The sequence below is a fragment of the Camelina sativa genome, chromosome 9 (genome assembly GCF_000633955.1).
Source record: "Camelina sativa cultivar DH55 chromosome 9, Cs, whole genome shotgun sequence".
Classification (NCBI taxonomy): Eukaryota; Viridiplantae; Streptophyta; class Magnoliopsida; order Brassicales; family Brassicaceae; genus Camelina; species Camelina sativa.
This window is the reverse complement of record NC_025693.1, coordinates 36,340,554-36,361,686: the sequence shown is the minus strand read 5'-3', so window position 1 is coordinate 36,361,686 and position 21,133 is coordinate 36,340,554. Positions and strand designations below refer to the sequence as shown.

Sequence of the window (21,133 nt, the reverse complement as noted above, 5' to 3'; positions counted from 1 at the left end):
CATGCATGAACCATAACCAAGTCCATAGAGACATTGTCATGAACTATAACCATATATGAAAATATGGAGATATATATGTTAAGGAACTTTTAGAATATTAGCTTTTCGATAAATTTATACATTTATAGTGTTTTATACCAACATTATAATATAGACTTTTAGCTAGTGCAGATCAGTCAGAAATTATTTATCCAATATCTGATTTGTTTTTTTTAATAGGATGGAATTGAATAAGCCAATAATTTTGAAACAGTGGAGCAGGAAGAAACGTAATAGAAATGCTTTTTTATTATTATTATAATTTAGTAGACATTATCCATTTTTTCATACATCATCCATTATCTCATTTTAACTGCTCCTATGATTTTTCACAAGAAAGAATTATCAGAAATCAATTAATAAGTAAATAAAACTGAAAAACAAAAAGTATCCGTTGAGGAAATTTCTTGTTCAGATTATAAACCCACAACCATAACCATAACTCCATAATAAATACTTTACTACGAATTTTTTTGGTAAAAGGTTAAGTTAACTAGTACGAATTATATCGACATGTATGCTTGTATTTTTGTGTTAATCAGGTCGATGACCAAACTCTGGATCTTACTTAATGAATCTACCCCAATGTCTTTAGTAAATATATAATTCAAATGAGTTAATTGAAAGATTTTGTGAGTTATTTAATTTATTTCATCTATTAGCGTTTTGGCGTGCTATACTTATAAAAGTTAAGGTTAAACAACATCTTTAATTACGAATTTACGATTGTATACTTTCTTGTAATCGCTCTTTCTCTTTTAATTTAACTGGATCTTCAGAGCAAAAACTTAGTTTAGCTTTTAATTTAACCATTAGGTGAATTATGTAGTGACGAAAGCTTACAATAAAATCGATCGCCGACTTGTTGACTAATATAACAAATCCATTACACTTATTTATTATGCTATAACTCCAGACTCGTCCGTGATTTTAAATAGGTTATTCTAACAATATCAATTCTTAAATGTGACACACACATCTACATATCTTTACAATGAGTTAAAAGAGAAGACATCATGACGCAAAACCCCAAGTTTGAGTAGAGTGGTTAGGGCAGTTGAAGAAAGAACGTCTCTACTCTTGCCTCTTCATCTTTTTTTTATAAGCTTATCCTTAATGGAAAGCTACAAAACAAAACCGCTATATTCACATTTTCTTTCATATCATTATACTTTTCAAATAATATATTTGTGTGAGTGTACAAGATAGCTAGCAAACCGGTTGAAATTACATTTTCCTTGTTTTTAGGGAAATGAAATTAATTAAATACATGTAAAGCAAAAGTTGAATCTTTGATGATTATTGGACGTCTTAGGTTTAATGAGCATTCTATATACTTGTAATGTTCTATAACCAAGAAAATATCATTAGATCAGAGTATCCAAATTCAAATATACGGATTGATCCTGTAATATGCATTTTTAAATGTCATAAAACTAACCAATAAACCTATACATACAATGATTTATATTATATTTACACTTCTTTGTTATATTTCTCATATGTATAAATAAGACCCAACCCATCCATCATCGTTTTGACTCCTACTTCAAAACGTACAACACAAAAAAAAACATTGAGTTAAACCCTCTTTTCCGATGAGAGACTCGTCAACAACAGCATCCACCAAATCATCACCGTTATGGAAACCCTTTGCCTCAAACTGCTGCTCGGTCGATGACCAAACCGTCTTCGGCAATCTCAGCCGTTGCCGACCTTCGAGATCAGAGTTCTCTAAGAACCATCTCGGACCACTTCCTTCCTTCCGGCGACTCTCTTTCGCTGATCTAAGCCGTTCTTCATCGGCTAGGATCAACGAAGATCTTGCACAGACTCTCGGAGCCGATTTAGTGGATTTTCAAATGTGTGAACTCAAGATGATCACTCAGAGTTTCTCCGCGAACTATCTTCTTGGAGAAGGTGGGTTCGGTAAAGTGTATAAAGGTTATATGGATGAAAATCTCCGACAAAGCCTAAAGGCTCAGCCGGTTGCTGTCAAGTTATTGGACATTGAAGGACTTCAAGGACATCGTGAATGGCTTGTAAGAACGTTTACCAATAATTGCATGCCTGATTGATTATTGAGTTTTTTTTTTTCACTTGTTACTATTTTATAGTTTTTAATTATGGCATATTTGATTAGTGATTACGCATATATAGTTTAAACTATGGGGCATCCAAAAAATAGAATTCTTATAGAACAAAACCACTCCTCATGATTTATATATATCGAAGTCAAAGATCCTTTGGACTCATGTCTTTATCTTTAAATACTTAAGGGTATAAAACTATACTGAAAAATGTATTTGGTTATAATAATATGGATTAAGTACGTATATGATAATCTTGTCGTTTCTTTTTTGGTGTCACGTACATCGTAACAGAATATTTTTCTTGTTGGTATGATATAATAGTTGGTGAGACCACTTTGTTATACACTTATACACGTATCTTCTTAGTTTAGTCTCTAAGAATATAATTAATTTAGATTTGTTTATGGTTCATTTGCAGTCTGAAGTCATACTTCTTGGACAATTAAAGCACCCGAATTTAGTCAAACTCATAGGATACTGCTGCGAGGAGGAGGAACGAGTCCTCATNCGCGAACTATCTTCTTGGAGAAGGTGGGTTCGGTAAAGTGTATAAAGGTTATATGGATGAAAATCTCCGACAAAGCCTAAAGGCTCAGCCGGTTGCTGTCAAGTTATTGGACATTGAAGGACTTCAAGGACATCGTGAATGGCTTGTAAGAACGTTTACCAATAATTGCATGCCTGATTGATTATTGAGTTTTTTTTTTTCACTTGTTACTATTTTATAGTTTTTAATTATGGCATATTTGATTAGTGATTACGCATATATAGTTTAAACTATGGGGCATCCAAAAAATAGAATTCTTATAGAACAAAACCACTCCTCATGATTTATATATATCGAAGTCAAAGATCCTTTGGACTCATGTCTTTATCTTTAAATACTTAAGGGTATAAAACTATACTGAAAAATGTATTTGGTTATAATAATATGGATTAAGTACGTATATGATAATCTTGTCGTTTCTTTTTTGGTGTCACGTACATCGTAACAGAATATTTTTCTTGTTGGTATGATATAATAGTTGGTGAGACCACTTTGTTATACACTTATACACGTATCTTCTTAGTTTAGTCTCTAAGAATATAATTAATTTAGATTTGTTTATGGTTCATTTGCAGTCTGAAGTCATACTTCTTGGACAATTAAAGCACCCGAATTTAGTCAAACTCATAGGATACTGCTGCGAGGAGGAGGAACGAGTCCTCATCTACGAGTTCATGCCACGTGGTAGCCTAGAAAATCACCTCTTCAAACGTATGAACATTTTTAATAATTCTATATATATAGTATGCGGTCGCATTCGCATATATATTTATTTAAGTGATCAGTATTTCATTTAGTTTTCTAATTGTGTAAATGAGTCCTCATCTATCGTACAGGGATTTCACTATCACTACCGTGGGCGACGAGGCTGAAGATCGCTGTCGCAGCCGCTAAGGGTTTGGCGTTTTTGCATGATTTGGAGAGTCCAATCATTTATCGCGATTTCAAGACTTCTAATATCCTACTTGATTCGGTAATTTTAATTATTTTTCAGCTTGAAAATTAATAACTAGTAGTATATAATTAAATTTTTAATTAGGAAAATTATTTATTAATTTGATGTGCTTTTTTTAAAAAAAAAATCAAGGATTTTACGGCGAAGTTATCAGATTTTGGTTTGGCGAAAATGGGACCAGAAGGATCCAAATCTCATGTCACAACTCGAGTCATGGGCACTTATGGTTATGCTGCTCCTGAATATGTTTCAACAGGTACACAACACTTGTCTTTTCCTTGCATGGTTATCAATAAATTTCCTTCGATCAATTTTATCTAACGCATGGGAGCGCAATATTTTCAGGGCATTTAACGACAAAGAGTGATGTGTACAGTTACGGTGTAGTTTTACTCGAGCTCCTAACAGGAAGAAGAGCCACCGAAAAGTCAAGACCAAAAAACCAACAGAACATCATCGACTGGTCAAAGCCTTACCTAACGAGCAGCCGCCGTCTCCGATGCGTTATGGACCCGAGGCTCGCGGGACAATACTCAGTCAAGGCGGCTAAAGATACGGCTCTTCTTGCATTACAATGTGTGAGCCCTAACCCTAAAGACAGGCCCAAGATGCTTGCCGTTGTGGAAACTCTAGAGAGTCTCATACATCACAAGGACATGGCGGTTTCTTCTGGTCATTGGCCTTTGTCTCCTAAATCTCATGGAGGGAAGGTTTCGCCGAAGGTTCGAGGGGATAGGGATAACCGGAGTGGTAGGAAATCAGCTCCGGGTTCGTTAAGATCTTGAACTTAGGGTTTAATGACCCTAAAGAAACAAATAACATGTCGTGTGTGTGTGTTGTGTGCATATTATATATGGTCATACGTATATCAAAGTGTGACATAATCAATGAGAGTACTATGACTTCCATTAAGAACGATGCAATTAAATATAAATGTAATCGATTTGTGATCCCACAGGTTTTATATAAAAATATTGAATCAAATTAGCTATGAGATTTACCTCCAAAATGTTTAGATCATAATTATTTTGGTATGGTTGTACTATGTAGATCAAACTGGAACATCTAGTACTAATTAATATCATATCATTTAATGGGCCGGGCTATTTGAACGAACTTAACCACAATCCAAGCCCATAATTATTTCGGATTCGAGCCCATCACAATTCAGAAACCCTAGGTTAAGCCAAGAGAGTATAAAAACCCTAGTCCGTTGTACATTTTAAACAGTAAACCTAAATTTCTCTCTTCATAACGCCGCCTAGTTAAGTTTTTAAGGTACACAAAGCTTCTCTTTCGATCTAAGCTTCGTGAACTTGGTTTGTCTCGTACCCATGATTTGTATACGTTGATCTCTTTGTTTCTCATTTCTCTAGCTGCTTAAGTCTTGGTGTATGATGTAAATATGTTTGTTTTGGTTATGTTCTCAAGTTGTTCTGGTTTATGAACGGAATGATAACCCTCGGAAACCATTATAAAATCAAGGCCGGAGTCTCTGATCTGCTCTTTTGATAGAAACCATTTTTTTTGGTTTCTGGTTAGAAACACTCTAATGAGCTTGAGATTTGGCTATCTTAATGATGCCATAGGCCTTTGATCGAGGGAACATTTCGTTTCATATTTCCAGATTTCTTGAGAGTGTATCTTCTGTTGTTGTTCTAGCTATCTATAAAGTTCTGTTTTTTTATTTGGTACGTTAGCTGATTTGATTGCTGTTATGTAGTTTTGTATCCAACTTTTAAATCTGGTGGTACTTAATTGTCATTGCTGTTATGTTGTTATTGTTTCTCCGATCTTGTTGTTTATTTCTTAATCTGTTTTGCGCATCACTGTTTAGCTTGCTATAGAGTTTTTGTCTATTGGTACAACGCTGTAATTTCGTAATACGTTGTGTTCATTGTTATGAGTTTTTTTTGCTTTATGTATATTGGACTCATTGCATCTTTCTTGTTACTCTTATGTTGAGATTGCTATGATTATATCATAGGATTGGGTTTGTTGTTATCTCTGTGTGTTTATAATTCATCTTATTTTCTAGTGTTTGTTTTGTTTCTGGTTTAAAGAATGTCTCACAGAAAGTTTGAGCATCCAAGACATGGTTCTTTGGGTTTCCTTCCTAGGAAAAGGGCTTCCCGACATCGTGGAAAAGGTAACTTATAAAAGCCTATTTGCATCTGTTAACCAATTTCTTGCAGCTTCTGTTTACTTAGTGTATGACATTTAATGTTTTTGAGTATCTAGAGTTATGTGTAAGCTTCTGTTTTATGTCCTGAGCTTTGTTTTGAGAGTTATCTTAATTTAGCAATATCTTGTGGTTCTGATCTGGTATTTCTTGATTATGTTTTTCAGTGAAGGCCTTCCCTAAGGATGACCCAAGAAAGCCTTGTAGGCTCACCTCCTTCTTGGGTTACAAAGCTGGGATGACTCACATTGTCAGAGAGGTCGAGAAGCCTGGATCAAGTGCGTTCTCACTCTCTTTTCTTTAATGAGTCACAGCACTACATAAATTATTTCATCTGGTTTTGTGCTTATCTTTTTTAATGTTCTTCTTGCCAGAGCTACACAAGAAGGAAACATGTGAAGCTGTGACTATCGTTGAGACACCTCCAATGGTGGTTGTTGGTGTGGTAGGGTATGTGAAGACACCCCGTGGTCTGCGTTCTCTATGCACTGTGTGGGCTCAGCATTTGAGCGAAGAAGTGAGGAGGAGGTTCTACAAGAACTGGGCCAAGTCAAAGAAGAAGGCTTTCACCAGATACTCAAAGAAACATGAAACTGAAGAAGGCAAAAAAGACATTCAAAGTCAGTTGGAGAAGATGAAGAAGTACTGCACTGTCATCAGAGTTCTTGCTCACACCCAGGTGCTTCATCTTTCTCATTTGCTATATTATGGTGGATCATAACATCTCTAAATTTATGGTTAATTCGTATTCTGATTAAATTTTGATATGCTTCAGATAAGGAAAATGAAAGGGCTGAAGCAGAAGAAGGCACATCTGAGTGAGATTCAGATTAATGGTGGGGATATAGCGAAGAAGGTTGACTATGCCTGCAGCTTATTCGAGAAGCAAGTCCCTGTTGATGCTATCTTTCAGAAAGATGAGATGATTGACATAATCGGTGTTACAAAAGGAAAAGGTTACGAAGGTGTGGTTACAAGATGGGGTGTGACCCGTCTTCCAAGGAAGACTCATCGTGGGCTTCGTAAGGTGGCTTGTATTGGAGCTTGGCATCCAGCTAGAGTCTCCTACACGGTGGCTAGAGCTGGTCAGAATGGGTACCACCACCGTACTGAGATGAACAAGAAAATTTATCGTGTTGGCAAGGTTGGCCAAGAGACTCACTTAGCCATGACTGAGTTCNGTGAGATTCAGATTAATGGTGGGGATATAGCGAAGAAGGTTGACTATGCCTGCAGCTTATTCGAGAAGCAAGTCCCTGTTGATGCTATCTTTCAGAAAGATGAGATGATTGACATAATCGGTGTTACAAAAGGAAAAGGTTACGAAGGTGTGGTTACAAGATGGGGTGTGACCCGTCTTCCAAGGAAGACTCATCGTGGGCTTCGTAAGGTGGCTTGTATTGGAGCTTGGCATCCAGCTAGAGTCTCCTACACTGTGGCTAGAGCTGGTCAGAATGGGTACCACCACCGTACTGAGATGAACAAGAAAATTTATCGTGTTGGCAAGGTTGGCCAAGAGACTCACTTAGCCATGACTGAGTTCGACAGGTAATTAAACACACAATCTTGGTATGTTTCGGTCATATGTGTAGTAGTGAACTGGACTTGTGCTCATGTGCTGTTTTCCTTTTGACAGAACCGTGAAGGGTATCACACCGATGGGAGGATTTCCACACTATGGCATAGTGAAGGAAGATTATTTGATGATCAAGGGAGGTTGCGTTGGGCCTAAGAAACGTGTGGTGACATTGAGACAAACTATGTTGAAGCAGACGTCTAGGGTTGCTACAGAGGTGATCAGTCTTAAGTTCATTGACGGGTCTTCCAATCAAGGACACGGTCGCTTCCAGACTTCTGAAGAGAAAGCCAAGTTTTATGGAAGAGCCATTAAAGCTTAGATTTTTTAATTTCAAAAAATTTGTTTTGTTTTCAAATATTATCTGGCTTTTCGAGTTTTGACGGTTGGATTGTTCCCTTATTTTGGATATTATTAAAGTTTTTTTTATCTAATACTATCTCTCTTTTCTTACGGTTTATAACAAAGGGTTATATTCAAGATTAGAACTTAGAAGAATAGGAAAATTTTATTGGTTTAGTAGTTGAAGATTTGCAACTATCATCTTGAAACATGTTTAAATGACTTGGGGGTCTTGTTGTGTATCTTTGACATTTGAGGTCTGAGGCATGAACTTAGTGGAAGCGTCATCATAATCTTGGCTCTATGAACAGTATGATCCTTTCATGATCCTTAAGTCTATTTGGTTTGTGTCTACAAGCATTTTGCGACAATGTACAAAACCCTAACCTGACTAGATATTGTTTGCTCATCTTATTTTTTGATATCTTGTTTTGGCACACGGCCATGGTCTTTTTCGAGAATGGTTACTCCGTTGATTCGGTCTTATCTCAGTATTCTGGTAACAACATCATAATACTGAGATAATGAAATGAACAAATAGGTCAGGATACGAATGAAGGAAGGCCCATTAATGAATTGAACAAAAAGGGCTTTAAGGCCCAATATACCAAAACCTAGTCCGATGATGATGTTCTTTAAGCTATTTTTGTAGCTGGAGCCTTAAGGGGTTTTAGTTTTAGGGTTTCTCATTCATCAATCGAAGCTTGTGAGACTTCAGAGAGACAAAAGAAAAAAGAAAAAGATGGATTCGTACTCTGCGCCGCCGATGGGAGGTGTTTCGCCATCGCCTGAAGCAATGATGGAACAGGTCAAGACACAACTCGCTCAAGCTTACGCCGAAGAGTTCATCGAGGTCAGTCTCCTTTTTCTTCTAATCTTCGAAATCGTCAATCAAATTTGAGGGCTTTTGTTTTTTAGTACACAAAAGTTGAAATTTTTTTCCGACCAAACTGATCTGATCTTTTATTTATCCGACAAAAGTAGACACTTGTTGTTGTAATTAAAAGTTTTGAGTTTTTGTTTTTGTTGGTTGTGGTTGTGTTGCAGACTCTGAGGGGAAAATGTTTCGAAAAGTGTATAACGAAGCCAGGATCAAGCCTAGGAGGGAGTGAGAGTAGCTGTGTTTCTAGATGCGTTGATCGTTACATTGAAGCTACTGGAATCATAAGTCGATCTCTTTTCTCCAAACAACACTGATGATCAAATAGTTTACTATCTCTTCTTTTCTTATGATTTTATTTATATCAAAAAACAAAATGTTTTATTCAAGATTAGAAGAAGACAGCAAAATTTACATTGGTTTAATAGTTGAGAGAGATTTGCAACTATCAACTTGTTTTTATTCGAGAATGGTTTCTGTGTTGTTGTCGTTAAGTGGTTAATTTAAAAACATGTTTCAGTGACTTGGGGTCATGTTGTGTCTCTGCTCTGTGTATGCTTCTAGGAGTAGTAGCATCGGAATCTATACTCTTTTGGAATGTTGTTGGGTTGGTGTATACTTAGTTTGATGTTATTGTCCAATTTTGCTTAGAGGTCAGTTCCAAGTTTAGAATCCACTGTGTTAATTTTTCTTTGGCGTTTGAAGTTTGTGGCAATAACCTTAGTGAAAACGTTTCTATGAATAGTATGATCCTTACGTCTCTTGCTTTGTGTCTCTACAAACATTCTGCAACAATGTACAAAATCATAACCTCACACGAGACATTGATGCTGATCCTGTTTTTGACTTTGTTGTTTTGGCACACATGTATGAGTTATTGATTAGTATCCATCCAATCACCATCTATAGATCTCTCTCTTTGGACTTATTGAACATGATGATCACAAGTAGCATGATTAGCTTAGCTGTGGGTTGGTTTACATCACAACTGATTCAATAAAACTTCATTACCACAATCCAAGTCAAGACTGTATTATTACAATTTTAGCTTCTACTAAAAAGAGATAATATTCGAGTTCCGGAATGGTAAATTTGACCACGGGTTTTTAGCCTTAATTAAAACCTTCATTCTTCGAGGGTAAGAAGCTAATTATAGAGTCACTGCCAGAGATAACATTTTGGATTATTTTACCGAGTCTTAATTTTAAGGAAAAATGACTAAAAACTATGTGGTAACAAATCATCATCCAAATATAGCAACATTTGAAATCCATCTCTTCTCTACTATAAAAACCACCAATAAGCGTTTCTTCATAATCCATCAGAGCCAACTCCAAATACAATTAAATAGATAAATAAAATAAACTGAGCTCCTAATCGGGGTTTCTTTAAAAAATTATTTATTTATTTAATATATTTGGAAAATAACAAAATAATACTAAAAAATAAAATGGGGATGTCTAAAAGTGTCAAGGTTATTCTATCTCTCGCCCTTGTAGTGTTCTTAGCTCTTGCAGCAACCACGACTGAGGCAAAATACATAGATTATGGCGACATGAATCGTGGAGATCATGCTAGAAACTGTGACAGAGCGCGCCCTGAATCCTGCAAGAAGGTAGAAGCTAATCCTTATAAGAGAGGATGCGAAATGGGCACACGTTGCCGTCGCGCTCCAGGTGGTGCAAAAAACTGAATCAACCAACCAATCCAAGAGCATACAGTATACTAGTTTCCTATCAATTAAGAATATGTTGACAGGCTTCTGAGTTGGAGTACCACTTTTGGCTATCTGTAAAACACATATTACATCCTCATATTCATTTGTTAATGAGATTCTTTTATTGCCTATTTTTTGGCTTTGTGATAGATTGTAACCAGATAATGTTATGATCAATCATATATAATATATATTTCAGTTATTATTCGATATATAAACAATCTTTCGAGCTATTTTCACTTTCTTATGTTTTTGATTCAGTTTGATATATGCTTTTTGACACAATAACATGTCAAGAATTGTGGGAAAATATGCAACAGTACTATTATTCATCCCTAGGTTTTATAGATTTCAACAAAGAAAAGCGAAAACTAAAACACAATCTAAATATGTTTTAGGCTCACTTAGAAACATAGATTCTCATACAAATTAAATACGAACTCTGAAGTAGAACATATTGAAAACTAGTGGCATTGAAAATAAACGGCTGCCTAGACGTTAGACTTAGACATCATCAACTCTGTTTTCTTAGACCGTTACATTACGCAAAATAATCAATTATGCAGACAGTGTAGGTAGATTAGATAGTATATTAGACGATTAGTTGTATTCAGCTTAGTCGACTTTTTCAAAACTATTTTATACATATATTACTTATGATGACATATTTAATTTGAAGTATAAGATTAAACTGTAAAAGCAACATAAAGTAAGTGTATAATTAACTATATATCCTTTTTAAAAAGATGAAAAGGCTTGCCATCTTTAAATACTCCTTAATATAAAAAATAAAATAAAAACTCCCTATTGTTTAATATATAGGTAAATGTTAATATAAATTTTTAATTTGAATTCTAGAAAACTATTTTTTGTTTTTCAGTTTTTAAATAGACGGTATTAACTAACGTCAAGATAAATATTGTATGGAACACATTCATTTACTAAAATCTTTGTGGTTACTAACCATCATCTAAATATAACCAACTTGGAAATCCATCTGATTACTACTATATAAACACCAATTACCGCTTGTTCATAACCACAGAGCCAATTTCCGAAACAAACAAATATATAATTAAATAACATAAAAGTGAACTCCTAATCGGAGTTTACTTTTGTTATTTATTTATATATTTGTTTGTGAGGAAATAAAATAAAACAAAGGTAATATGGGGATGTCTAAAAGTGTCATGGTCATTGTATCTCTCGTTCTGGTAGTGTTCTTGGCTCTTGCAGCCACGAAGACTGAGGCATCAGTAAAAAAATACATAGATTACGGTGCTTTTACAAATGATGAAATAAATTGTGACAAAGCGCACAAAGCTAACTGCAAGAAGAAGGAAGTAAAAAATCCTTACACGAGAGGATGCTACAAGACCCATCGTTGCCGCCCCGAGAGCATATATATATAATATAACATCAAATTTGTTTCCCTAATCATAAAGAATGTTTTGACAGCCTTCTGATTGGTTAGTGGTTATCTATCTTTATATATGTACACATGACATCCTCATATTACCCTTGTTAACTGCAATTATTTGCAGTCTATTTTCTTGGTTCTGTAATTAATTGTAACTCAGATGATGTTATAATTAATCACTTATTTTACAATATCTAACAAAATATATTTTTCCGCTCACTTACGTACATGCATCTGAGCGAGTTCTAATTATTTTTATTCAGCTTAATTATTATTTATTCAGTTTGTTTGAAACATGTCAATAAGTTTCTATTTGAAAAATGGAGTTATTCATTCTTAAGATGAAAACTATATGTTTGCCAAAAAAAAAAAAAAATGAAAACTATTCTATTAGCACGCATCCGATTAGATAGGTGTAGTGATATTCTCAGTACCTTCTCGGTTGGAAGTGAATCAGAATATGATGCATACCATCATATATATATATATATACATGGTGCCGTGTGCTCGTTCGTTCTGTATGTACTCGATGAATTTCAAAATTTGATTGATATGTTTGCTTTCTTTTGAGCTTCAGAACATATTGTATGCATCAACCACCAACCTCTTTGTACTAAAGTTCCCACGAAAAGCTTTAGCAGTACGTCATCTGTTACGAAACAAACAAAAAAGGTAAGTTGGTTCATTATTTCGACAAAGATAACAAGCACATGTTTTAGTTACAATTGAGCATGTTTACACCTTTCAAGGAAGAAATATTGTATGCAGCAAATTTCTTCCAAGCACGTTTAATTTGCGATAGTTCTGTTCATATATGATATATCATACAACTACTCTTGTAATTTGTAAGAATGACAATGAGATCACAGGGACTAGTGAGATTAAAACCTGTTAGATTTGTGTACGTAAGGTAAGTAATTAAGACCGGGTAATACACATATTGAATTATTGCTATTCGTCACTAATAAATGTTATATATTAGTATCATTTATAATAGACATGTACATTGTCGTTTGTATAACGATATTCTTGACTAGATTAGTATTCATAATAAACGTTAATACATGAAATTATAGATGTGCCAACATATAGTACCATGTGCATTGTTATATCAATATTGGTTTTGGTATGCTATACAATGCAAACTATTTGTTGTACAGAGTCCACATTGCATTGAAAAAACTGCAATGCTATAACATAGATTTACATGACATGTTATGACTAGGGTTTGCCAAAATGTATAAGATACTTGGTTTGATTAGTTATATGTCCAAAACCATATTGAATTTTGCTACCTAAAAAGAAAACTCCATATTTAATTTTAGTTTTTTTTTTATAGCAAAAAGTTCTGTATTTGAATATATGAAAATGGTTGATATATAGATGTGAATGCGGATACTAGTACGGCAAATATATAATTTGGGTTTGGATTATGTGCACTCGATCGATTTGATAAATTTTCATGATTTCTCATATTATATATATATTAGTATTTTGTGTTTCTGTTTTGCTATATGTGAAAATAAATCACAACATTAATCAAATTCAATATTTTTTTGTTTAAATTGAAATTGTGAAATAGCGTTTGAGTTGGGTAAAGATCCCTTGTAGTCTTGTACACAAAATGGGTTGTTCTCATCATCTTTATTCTGAGAACCTTCGCATTAGCACAAAGATTCGTTTCAATCAAAATATTCCAAAAATTTGTCAAAATACATGTTCAATTGTTCATATTTTACTAATTTTTTATACGTGTTATGATATTAAAATAACATAAAGTAGCGATTCAAGTAGAGCCGGTATCTTATTTTTTTTTTTTTAGAAGTTATATGATACACCAATTACAAAATGTTTACCATTATTTACAAACTTCACTACTAATTTACCATATTTATAATAAATCCAAAAACTTAGCTAAATCGTCCCACAGTTTTCTCATAGATATTTTACCTCTTTTTATATTAAAGTTCTTGAAATGTAGTAATAAAAAATGCTGGTTTCTTGATCATGTGAAGAGTGATGACTTTTTCATAGCTTTAGAAGTAGTTAACTACCTCATATAACTCCTGTAAATAAACTAATTAATTTCCCAAATGATATTTGTAAGCTAAACCTTCACCGGATGCATTACCAAAATAGTCAAATAACAATATGTAATCCAACTCGATGTAGCTATCGATCTCTTTAAGACACCCAACCAATATTCAACAATTTTGTTTTTATTTTCATATGTTTATTTAATCACCTCGACTTTTTTGGCATCGATCACATCTGCATATAACTGTGTAGAATTATGACATTATGTAGAATTATTAATCTGAATATATATATATATATATATATATATATATATATATATATATATATATTTTGATATCCTTTGCAAATATGTTTTAAAATATTTATTGTGTGGAGCTTGCGGCTCAGTCAAATATAAAAACAAAGGGGGTGATTGACAAAACGACTTTAAAACATATGTTAGGCTTTTAGCCAATCATATAAATTTGCGGGATGCAAAAATATTTCTACAAAATAATTAGTCGCTAGGCTAAACGAATTTTGTATTGAACTGACAACATAATTACTATTAATTTTTGCAAACATTATAAACGTTATTAAAATTGCTTTTTACCTATGATATTAATTGATAAGACTTGTATTGTATCTTCTTGGACTTAATATCGTTGACGTACGATCGATCTTGACAAAGCTGGCAGTTCATTGCTTTTCGTATTTATAACAAGAAAAGATATGTGGGATCCGAAACTGGATATATATGTAGGATTCGCTTTACTGTAACTATATCAACCAATATTTTAAAATAATTATTTTTTAAAAAAATATAAGTAGGATTCGCTTTACTGTAATTTTCAGATTCTCAGAGAATAATTTCTGTAAATTATAATGTGAATGCAAAGAGATTTTCACGTTTAGAAATAATAGACGTTCTTTGAATGTAACAGTATTCATCATTTTCAGATTTTAAAAAAAAAATTCTGTAAATTATAATGTGAATGTAAAGAGCTTTTTTTTGCGTTTAGAATAATAGACTTTCTTTGATTTTGGAAACCTAGTCTCAAGTCTCAAACTATCTTCCGACAGTCATTTTTGTTTTTTACCATTAAAAATCTCACTAAAACAACAGGAAACGTCCCATGGTTGTTCACTGGTCCCCAAAAAATAGCTTTTTAAGTTTAAACGACTCAGATTCGAACGTGTCTATCCAATTGGCCTTTGGAGCTCATGCATCCATAAAAAAATGGAATGTAAAACTTTGCTGGTTTTGTAGGTTATTATTAGTTGTTGTGTGTTTTTGTAAAAATTTCGTATTTTCTGTAACTGTCTGTCAAAAATTCGAGAATATGGCATATAACAACTTAGCGTCCATAGAAGAAAACTTTTATACGTAAACACTAATTAAAACGTTGATGTAACAAAGAAAGAACAATAAATATGCTTTTTCAAAAAAAAAAATATATAAATAAATAAATCAAAAGAAAATCACAAAAATACATAACAGTACACACAGCATGTTTTGTAGAAGAAAAAAAAATCATCATTATATAATAATAGTTTCAAAGTTCTTGACTTTGAAGATTGAACTTTTCAAGCTATGCCTACTCTCCGGTCGGCTTCTTTCATCTTCGTCTCCGTGTGTTTATATAAAGACACGCATACGTGTTTTGATGATTGCAAAAATCAACTTCTTTTATCTTTTTCATATTCTTTTTTTTTTTCCATTATTATTATTTAAAAAAGCTCTTTGCTTGGAATTATTCTGTGAGCTTTTAATGGCGGATGATCAAGTAAAAGAAAAAACATTAGAGGAAACTTCTACATGGGCGGTCGCCGTGGTTTGCTTCGTCTTGCTTCTGATTTCGATCGTAATCGAGAAACTTATTCATAAAATTGGATCCGTACGCCTCTTGACTTCTTCTCCTTGGTTCTCCTTGATTCTCTGTTTCTTGCTCTGTTTCTGTGTTTGTTTAGTTCTTCTAAAGACTGCTAAAACCCAAAAGGGTTTATTACAAGTTTTTGTATTTGTGTCGGTTTCATAGTTTGCTCTGTTTCTGATAACTAAAAACATATATGCTCTGTTTTGAAACTTCTTCCGACAGTGGTTTAAGAACAAGAACAAAAAAGCTTTATATGAAGCTCTTGAAAAGGTGAAAGCAGGTAAATTTATTAGTATTAATTTTAAACTTTAAAAAAAAAAAAAATTAAACTATATTATAAAAAAAAATTTAAAAATAAAGATTCATTTAATATTCTTTAATTTCGGTTAATTAAATGTTGTTTTTTGTAGAGCTTATGTTGATGGGATTCATATCACTACTGCTTACAATTGGACAAGGCTACATCTCAAATATTTGCATCCCTAAGAACATCGCAGCGTCCATGCACCCTTGTAGTGCATCCGAAGAGGCGAGAAAGTACGGTAATAAAGATGTCCCAAAAGAGGAAGACGGAGATAACGACGATGAAAACTCGCGTCGAAAGCTTCTCCAATTAGTCGACTCTTTCATTCCTCGAAGGAGTTTAGCTACTAAAGGTTATGATAAGTGTGCAGAGAAGGTAACAACTCTTAAATTCTTTTTAGAAATCTTTCTTTGCAAGTAAAAGCCACTAATGTAGACTGCTTTTTCGTTTTTGACAGTCTTGAGTTTTCTAATGTTTCTTTTTTTCTTTCCAGGGAAAAGTCGCTTTTGTATCGGCTTATGGCATGCATCAGCTTCATATATTCATCTTTGTACTTGCGGTTTGTCATGTGATCTACTGCATTGTTACTTATGCTTTGGGCAAGACCAAGGTAAATTTTTTCTTACATCAATCCTGACGTTTGAGATATATTGTTTGGTTTCGCTAAAAGATTGAATCGTTTATTGTAGATGAGAAGGTGGAAGAGGTGGGAAGAGGAGACGAAGACAATCGAGTATCAGTATTCGCACGGTAAACTTACATAAACTTGGAATGACAAAATCGATAAATTTGAGATTGAGTGTGAAGTTTGAACGAGGAACTTTTCGAATAATGTAGATCCCGAGAGGTTTAGGTTCGCGAGGGATACATCTTTCGGGCGTAGACATCTAAGTTTCTGGAGCAGAACAACTATTACTCTATGGATTGTATGTTTCTTCAGACAGTTCTTTAGATCTGTAACCAAAGTTGATTACTTAACACTTAGACATGGTTTCATCATGGTAAGTATCAATCTTTTGATCTTAAAACGTTTCCATTGGGTTTAAAAACTAACCTCTCAAGACAAAGATCATAATGCTTCTTCTTCTTTCATCTATTTCAGGCTCATTTGGCTCCTGGGAGTGATGCAAGATTCGATTTCCGGAAGTACATTCAGAGATCATTAGAGGAAGACTTCAAAACCATTGTCGAGATAAAGTATGGAACTAACAACGATTAATACAAACTCCATCAGTTCCACTAACTAATTACGACTAATCTGATGTTTCAACTGCTTTATATCTTCAGTCCTGTGATCTGGTTCGTCGCCGTGCTATTCCTCTTGACCAACACAAACGGTACACTCATTTTTCAAAACCTCACTCCATCAATATCTCTCTAAAGGCCTTCAACAATCCAAAACTAATATATTTCCTCTGCTTTTTCATACGAACAGGATTGAATTCTTACCTCTGGTTACCATTCATTCCCTTCGTCGTAAGCAACAAACAAAAACCTTTGAAAGAAACCTATTTCTTTTGTTTCTGTTGTAACAAGAATGAAACGTATGAACAAACTGCAGGTGATTCTTGTTGTTGGGACAAAACTTCAAGTGATAATAACAAAACTGGGACTTAGAATCCAAGAGAAAGGTGACGTAGTGAAAGGCACACCGCTAGTTCAGCCTGGTGATCATTTCTTCTGGTTCGGTCGTCCACGTTTCATTCTCTTCCTCATTCACTTAGTTCTCTTCACGGTAAAATACTTTCTGATTCTTCTCCTAATTACAACAAAAAAATGTCTGAAAATAACCATACCTTATCAACGCCATTTGCAGAACGCGTTTCAACTAGCTTTCTTTGTCTGGAGTACGGTAAGCAAGCAGAACTGCATTCTCCACAAACTTAACAAGTAATATACCAATTCAATCAATCAATCATTTCATCCAAAAAAAAACTATTTTGCTTATCTATTCAGTATGAATTCAAACTCAAGAACTGTTTCCATGAAAGCAGTGTAGATGTCATCATCAGAATCTCAATCGGGTAAGTAAAAAAAACATAAAGCTTTATAGAGAAACCATCCCTTCAAAAGGTATCAAAGTCCCCAACCTTAATCTTGATCTTGCAGACTTATTGTCCAGATTCTTTGCAGCTACGTTACTCTTCCTCTTTACGCCCTAGTCACTCAGGTAAAAAACACACACCTACACATAAAAGATTCTAACTTTCAATTTCAAAGATGACACACACATACATACATAAAAATTGTTACTTTGGTGAAGATGGGTTCAAAGATGACATACACACACACACATAAAGATACTAACTTTCAATTTCAAAATCTAATATTTTTTGAATTTGAGGAATCTTTGGTGAAGATGGGTTCAAAGATGACACACACACACACATAAAAATTGTAACTTTGCAATTTCAAAATCTGATTTTTATATGATTATTTGGGTGAAGATGGGATCAAAGATGAAACCAACAGTGTTCAACGAGAGAGTAGCAACAGCGTTAAAGAGTTGGCACCACACAGCAAAGAAACAGATGAAACACGGAAGGAGTTCAGAATCAACCACACCTTTCTCTAGCAGACCAACAACACCAACGCATGGCTCTTCTCCGATTCATCTCCTTCGCAACGTCCCTCATAAAAGAAGCAGAAGCTTCGACGACGGCTTCGCGAACTCCATGTCTCCGAGGAGAAACTCAGATTTCGATTCGTGGGATCCTGAGTCTCAATCTCCACACCACGAAACTGCTGAGGCTTCGACGAATTCAGTTTCGAATCATCGTTCTAGGTTTGGAGAAGAAGATTCTGAGAAAAAGCTTGTAATTGCTTCTTCATCTATTGAACTACCTCCTGGACCTGGTCACATACGGACACAGCAGCATGAGATTAGTAATATAAGTTTGAGGGATTTTTCGTTTAAGCGATGAAATTAAAAATTGAATTATTATTGTTATTATTAGTGATTGGCTAATTACATGTTTAAATGTAAACAGTTACTTGTAGATCTTCATCATTTATACAACTTTATATATTTTGGGATTATGGAGATTCATGGGAAGTTGGTGAAAAGTGGATTCTTAGCTAATCTTATGAGTAGCCCATTTAATCAAACAACAACAGAAACAACATCGGCAAATAGCAAGGAACCAGACGAGTGGACACTAAGCACATGATCAAACCATTCAACCTTCCCCCAAATCTCATCTCCATCGCGTGTTTCAAGGCTAATCTCAGCACACCAAATCCTATTAATCTTCTTACCGGTCACACACTCGTCCCACAAAACAGCAATCTTTCCACCAAGATCCACCATTTTACAATACTCACGGTCGCGTAAATCATCAGGCAACTTCCCTTCTAAACCGTTCAACTCCTTCCATAGTTTTACCTTAAAGTCAAACCATTTGAACAACCCCTTCTCCCAAATGAACAAGACCTTGTCTACCACGCAAGAGCTACAGGTAAAGCGAGTCCAATTGTCTATTGCACGTTTCAGACCCCTATCCACTCCTATACCGTACCATCTATCTTCCTCCAAATTGTAAACCACAGACACAGACGGATGCCCAAACATGTATAATTTTCCATCAAGGCCTAAGATTTTGACTACACGTCCAGGTCCAACAACTTCAAAAAATCGATACTCGATGCGTTGCGTGGGTTCATTAAAGTGCCCCAAGTTTGCGTCTTTGGATCAAACACTTCGATCCAGTCCGACCAGTTTTCGTCTTCACAGCCTCCTGCTACATAAATCTTCCCATCACCTAAGCATACGGTGGACGAAGAGATACGGTTCCCTCGCATTCCTGGAGCCTGACGCCACCTGTGACTCCTACAATCAAGGACAGCGACAGAAGAAGAATAGCGTGTCTTCTTCCGGAATTTGTCTTTATGAAAATTAGCGCCGCCGATTTTGTAGATATTAGAACCAACGGCTATGATACTCGAGAATGACGCAGGAAGCAAACCAATATTGGGAGATGGAACTTTGACAAGTTCATAGCCACTTGACTTGTCGGCTACGTTTTTATTAGGTTTCCGGCAGAGAGTGAACCAATGAGTGATAGGGTCGGAAGGAAAGTTTATGCAAAGATAGAGACACTTCTCGGTAAGGTTTAAGCGTGATCTGATCTCGTAAAGCTCCGATGAAGCAACAATGGATCGGAAAGTTTTGCAAACGAGGGAGAGCGTTGGATAGTACGATCTAGAGACGCGTGCGAAGCAGTTGAACAGCAAGTCATTAGGAAGTGACAGGATCGAGGTCTGTTCTTCTGTCACCGGAGACGGAGACGGAGACGGAGACGGCATCTTCTTCTTTCTTTTACGGAGTGGTTTCTCGCCCTTCTGAAGTTTTAGGGTTTCCCTTAATTCCAAAATTGTCGGACACGTGAGCTCTACGTTGTCAGAAAAACCAACCACTACTTAGGCCTTTTGGCCCAAACGTAGAGTGTTAACAATGGGCCCAATGGATTTAATTTGAATTATAGTGTACAATATATTATCTGGGGCTGAAACAAAAAAGAAAACGTGTGGGGTTAATATCGAATATTAAAATTCCTTTGGGGGGTTAATATGAAAAACTATCTACCAGAGTATCACCGGAGTTACTTGTGTCGCTCTGAGAGACAGTGAAAAAACCGGATCACCGCAAACACTCTGTTCTAGACCAAACATTCTCTAAATGCCAAATGGTTGAATCACTCAATCTACAGTCCTAAAACAATTGAATTTTCGGTTATTGATTGATACTTACATCGATATGTATAGAACTTATCAAACCAAAATACTTAATACTACAAAATTCTAAATTACTTAAGAATAAAGTAATACGAATATGTCACATATATAGTTAATAAAATATGTGTGTTTGACGTCGATTCTTTTTTAGAACCCTAAAAATTAATTCAAACAACATCAAATCAAGATCTTGCGACATTGATTTTTTTTATTCATATCCAAAAATAAAATTGTACCGATGGCTCGAAATACAAATAAAAAAATTATGATCGGGACTTTAGGTTGTTTTATATTTTTGTTAAATTTCTTTTTTGTTGGAAAATAAGAAGATTAACAACTTAAAAATGAAAACGTCAGTTTCATATATTCCATATATTGTTTTCAAAAATTTACATTTTTCTTTTTTTTATATGTTGATTTTCCTTTTTATTAATATATCTGTATAGAA

General features: G+C 34.6%; 5 protein-coding genes and 1 pseudogene across 7 annotated transcripts; 5 read left to right on the top strand and 1 right to left on the bottom strand.

Moving 5' to 3' along the window:
• LOC104714479 (serine/threonine-protein kinase At5g01020-like) lies at nucleotides 1,572-4,618 on the top strand. Of its 2 annotated transcripts, XM_010431864.2 has the most exons (6): nucleotides 1,572-1,963; nucleotides 2,668-2,785; nucleotides 3,255-3,390; nucleotides 3,516-3,652; nucleotides 3,767-3,890; nucleotides 3,980-4,618. In XM_010431864.2, exons 1-6 carry the CDS (start codon nucleotides 1,638-1,640, stop codon nucleotides 4,417-4,419), a joined length of 1,281 nt encoding a protein of 426 aa, XP_010430166.1. In that variant the 5' UTR covers nucleotides 1,572-1,637; the 3' UTR covers nucleotides 4,420-4,618. The 2 variants fall into 2 exon arrangements, with proteins under 2 accessions (XP_010430166.1, XP_019085896.1); XM_019230351.1 differs by lacking the exon at nucleotides 2,668-2,785 and having other exon boundaries at nucleotides 1,572-2,081.
• On the top strand, nucleotides 4,863-7,845 carry LOC104714478 (60S ribosomal protein L3-2-like). The gene is made up of 7 exons (XM_010431863.1): nucleotides 4,863-4,912; nucleotides 5,698-5,783; nucleotides 5,984-6,094; nucleotides 6,191-6,495; nucleotides 6,592-6,652; nucleotides 7,016-7,364; nucleotides 7,453-7,845. Exons 2-7 carry the CDS (start codon nucleotides 5,699-5,701, stop codon nucleotides 7,712-7,714), a joined length of 1,173 nt encoding a protein of 390 aa, XP_010430165.1. The 5' UTR covers nucleotides 4,863-4,912; nucleotide 5,698; the 3' UTR covers nucleotides 7,715-7,845.
• LOC104714477 (mitochondrial import inner membrane translocase subunit TIM13-like) lies at nucleotides 8,395-9,137 on the top strand. Its single transcript, XM_010431862.2, has 2 exons — nucleotides 8,395-8,587; nucleotides 8,782-9,137. The coding sequence occupies exons 1-2, from the start codon at nucleotides 8,477-8,479 to the stop codon at nucleotides 8,929-8,931; spliced, it is 261 nt and encodes an 86-aa protein (XP_010430164.1). The 5' UTR covers nucleotides 8,395-8,476; the 3' UTR covers nucleotides 8,932-9,137.
• Nucleotides 11,388-11,944, top strand: LOC109126563 (protein RALF-like 9). The gene has a single exon (XM_019230241.1). The coding sequence runs from the start codon at nucleotides 11,501-11,503 to the stop codon at nucleotides 11,741-11,743; it is 243 nt and encodes an 80-aa protein (XP_019085786.1). The 5' UTR covers nucleotides 11,388-11,500; the 3' UTR covers nucleotides 11,744-11,944.
• Nucleotides 15,321-19,009, top strand: LOC104714476 (MLO-like protein 6). Of its 2 annotated transcripts, none has more exons than XM_010431861.2 (14): nucleotides 15,321-15,668; nucleotides 15,870-15,927; nucleotides 16,058-16,326; nucleotides 16,445-16,561; nucleotides 16,641-16,701; nucleotides 16,789-16,952; nucleotides 17,054-17,148; nucleotides 17,239-17,288; nucleotides 17,387-17,427; nucleotides 17,513-17,686; nucleotides 17,768-17,841; nucleotides 17,946-17,975; nucleotides 18,061-18,121; nucleotides 18,399-19,009. In XM_010431861.2, the coding sequence occupies exons 1-14, from the start codon at nucleotides 15,438-15,440 to the stop codon at nucleotides 18,873-18,875; spliced, it is 1,902 nt and encodes a 633-aa protein (XP_010430163.1). In that variant the 5' UTR covers nucleotides 15,321-15,437; the 3' UTR covers nucleotides 18,876-19,009. The 2 variants fall into 2 exon arrangements, with proteins under 2 accessions (XP_010430163.1, XP_010430162.1); XM_010431860.2 differs by having other exon boundaries at nucleotides 15,323-15,668; nucleotides 17,768-17,803; nucleotides 17,908-17,975.
• Nucleotides 19,055-20,622, bottom strand: LOC104716024 (annotated as a pseudogene).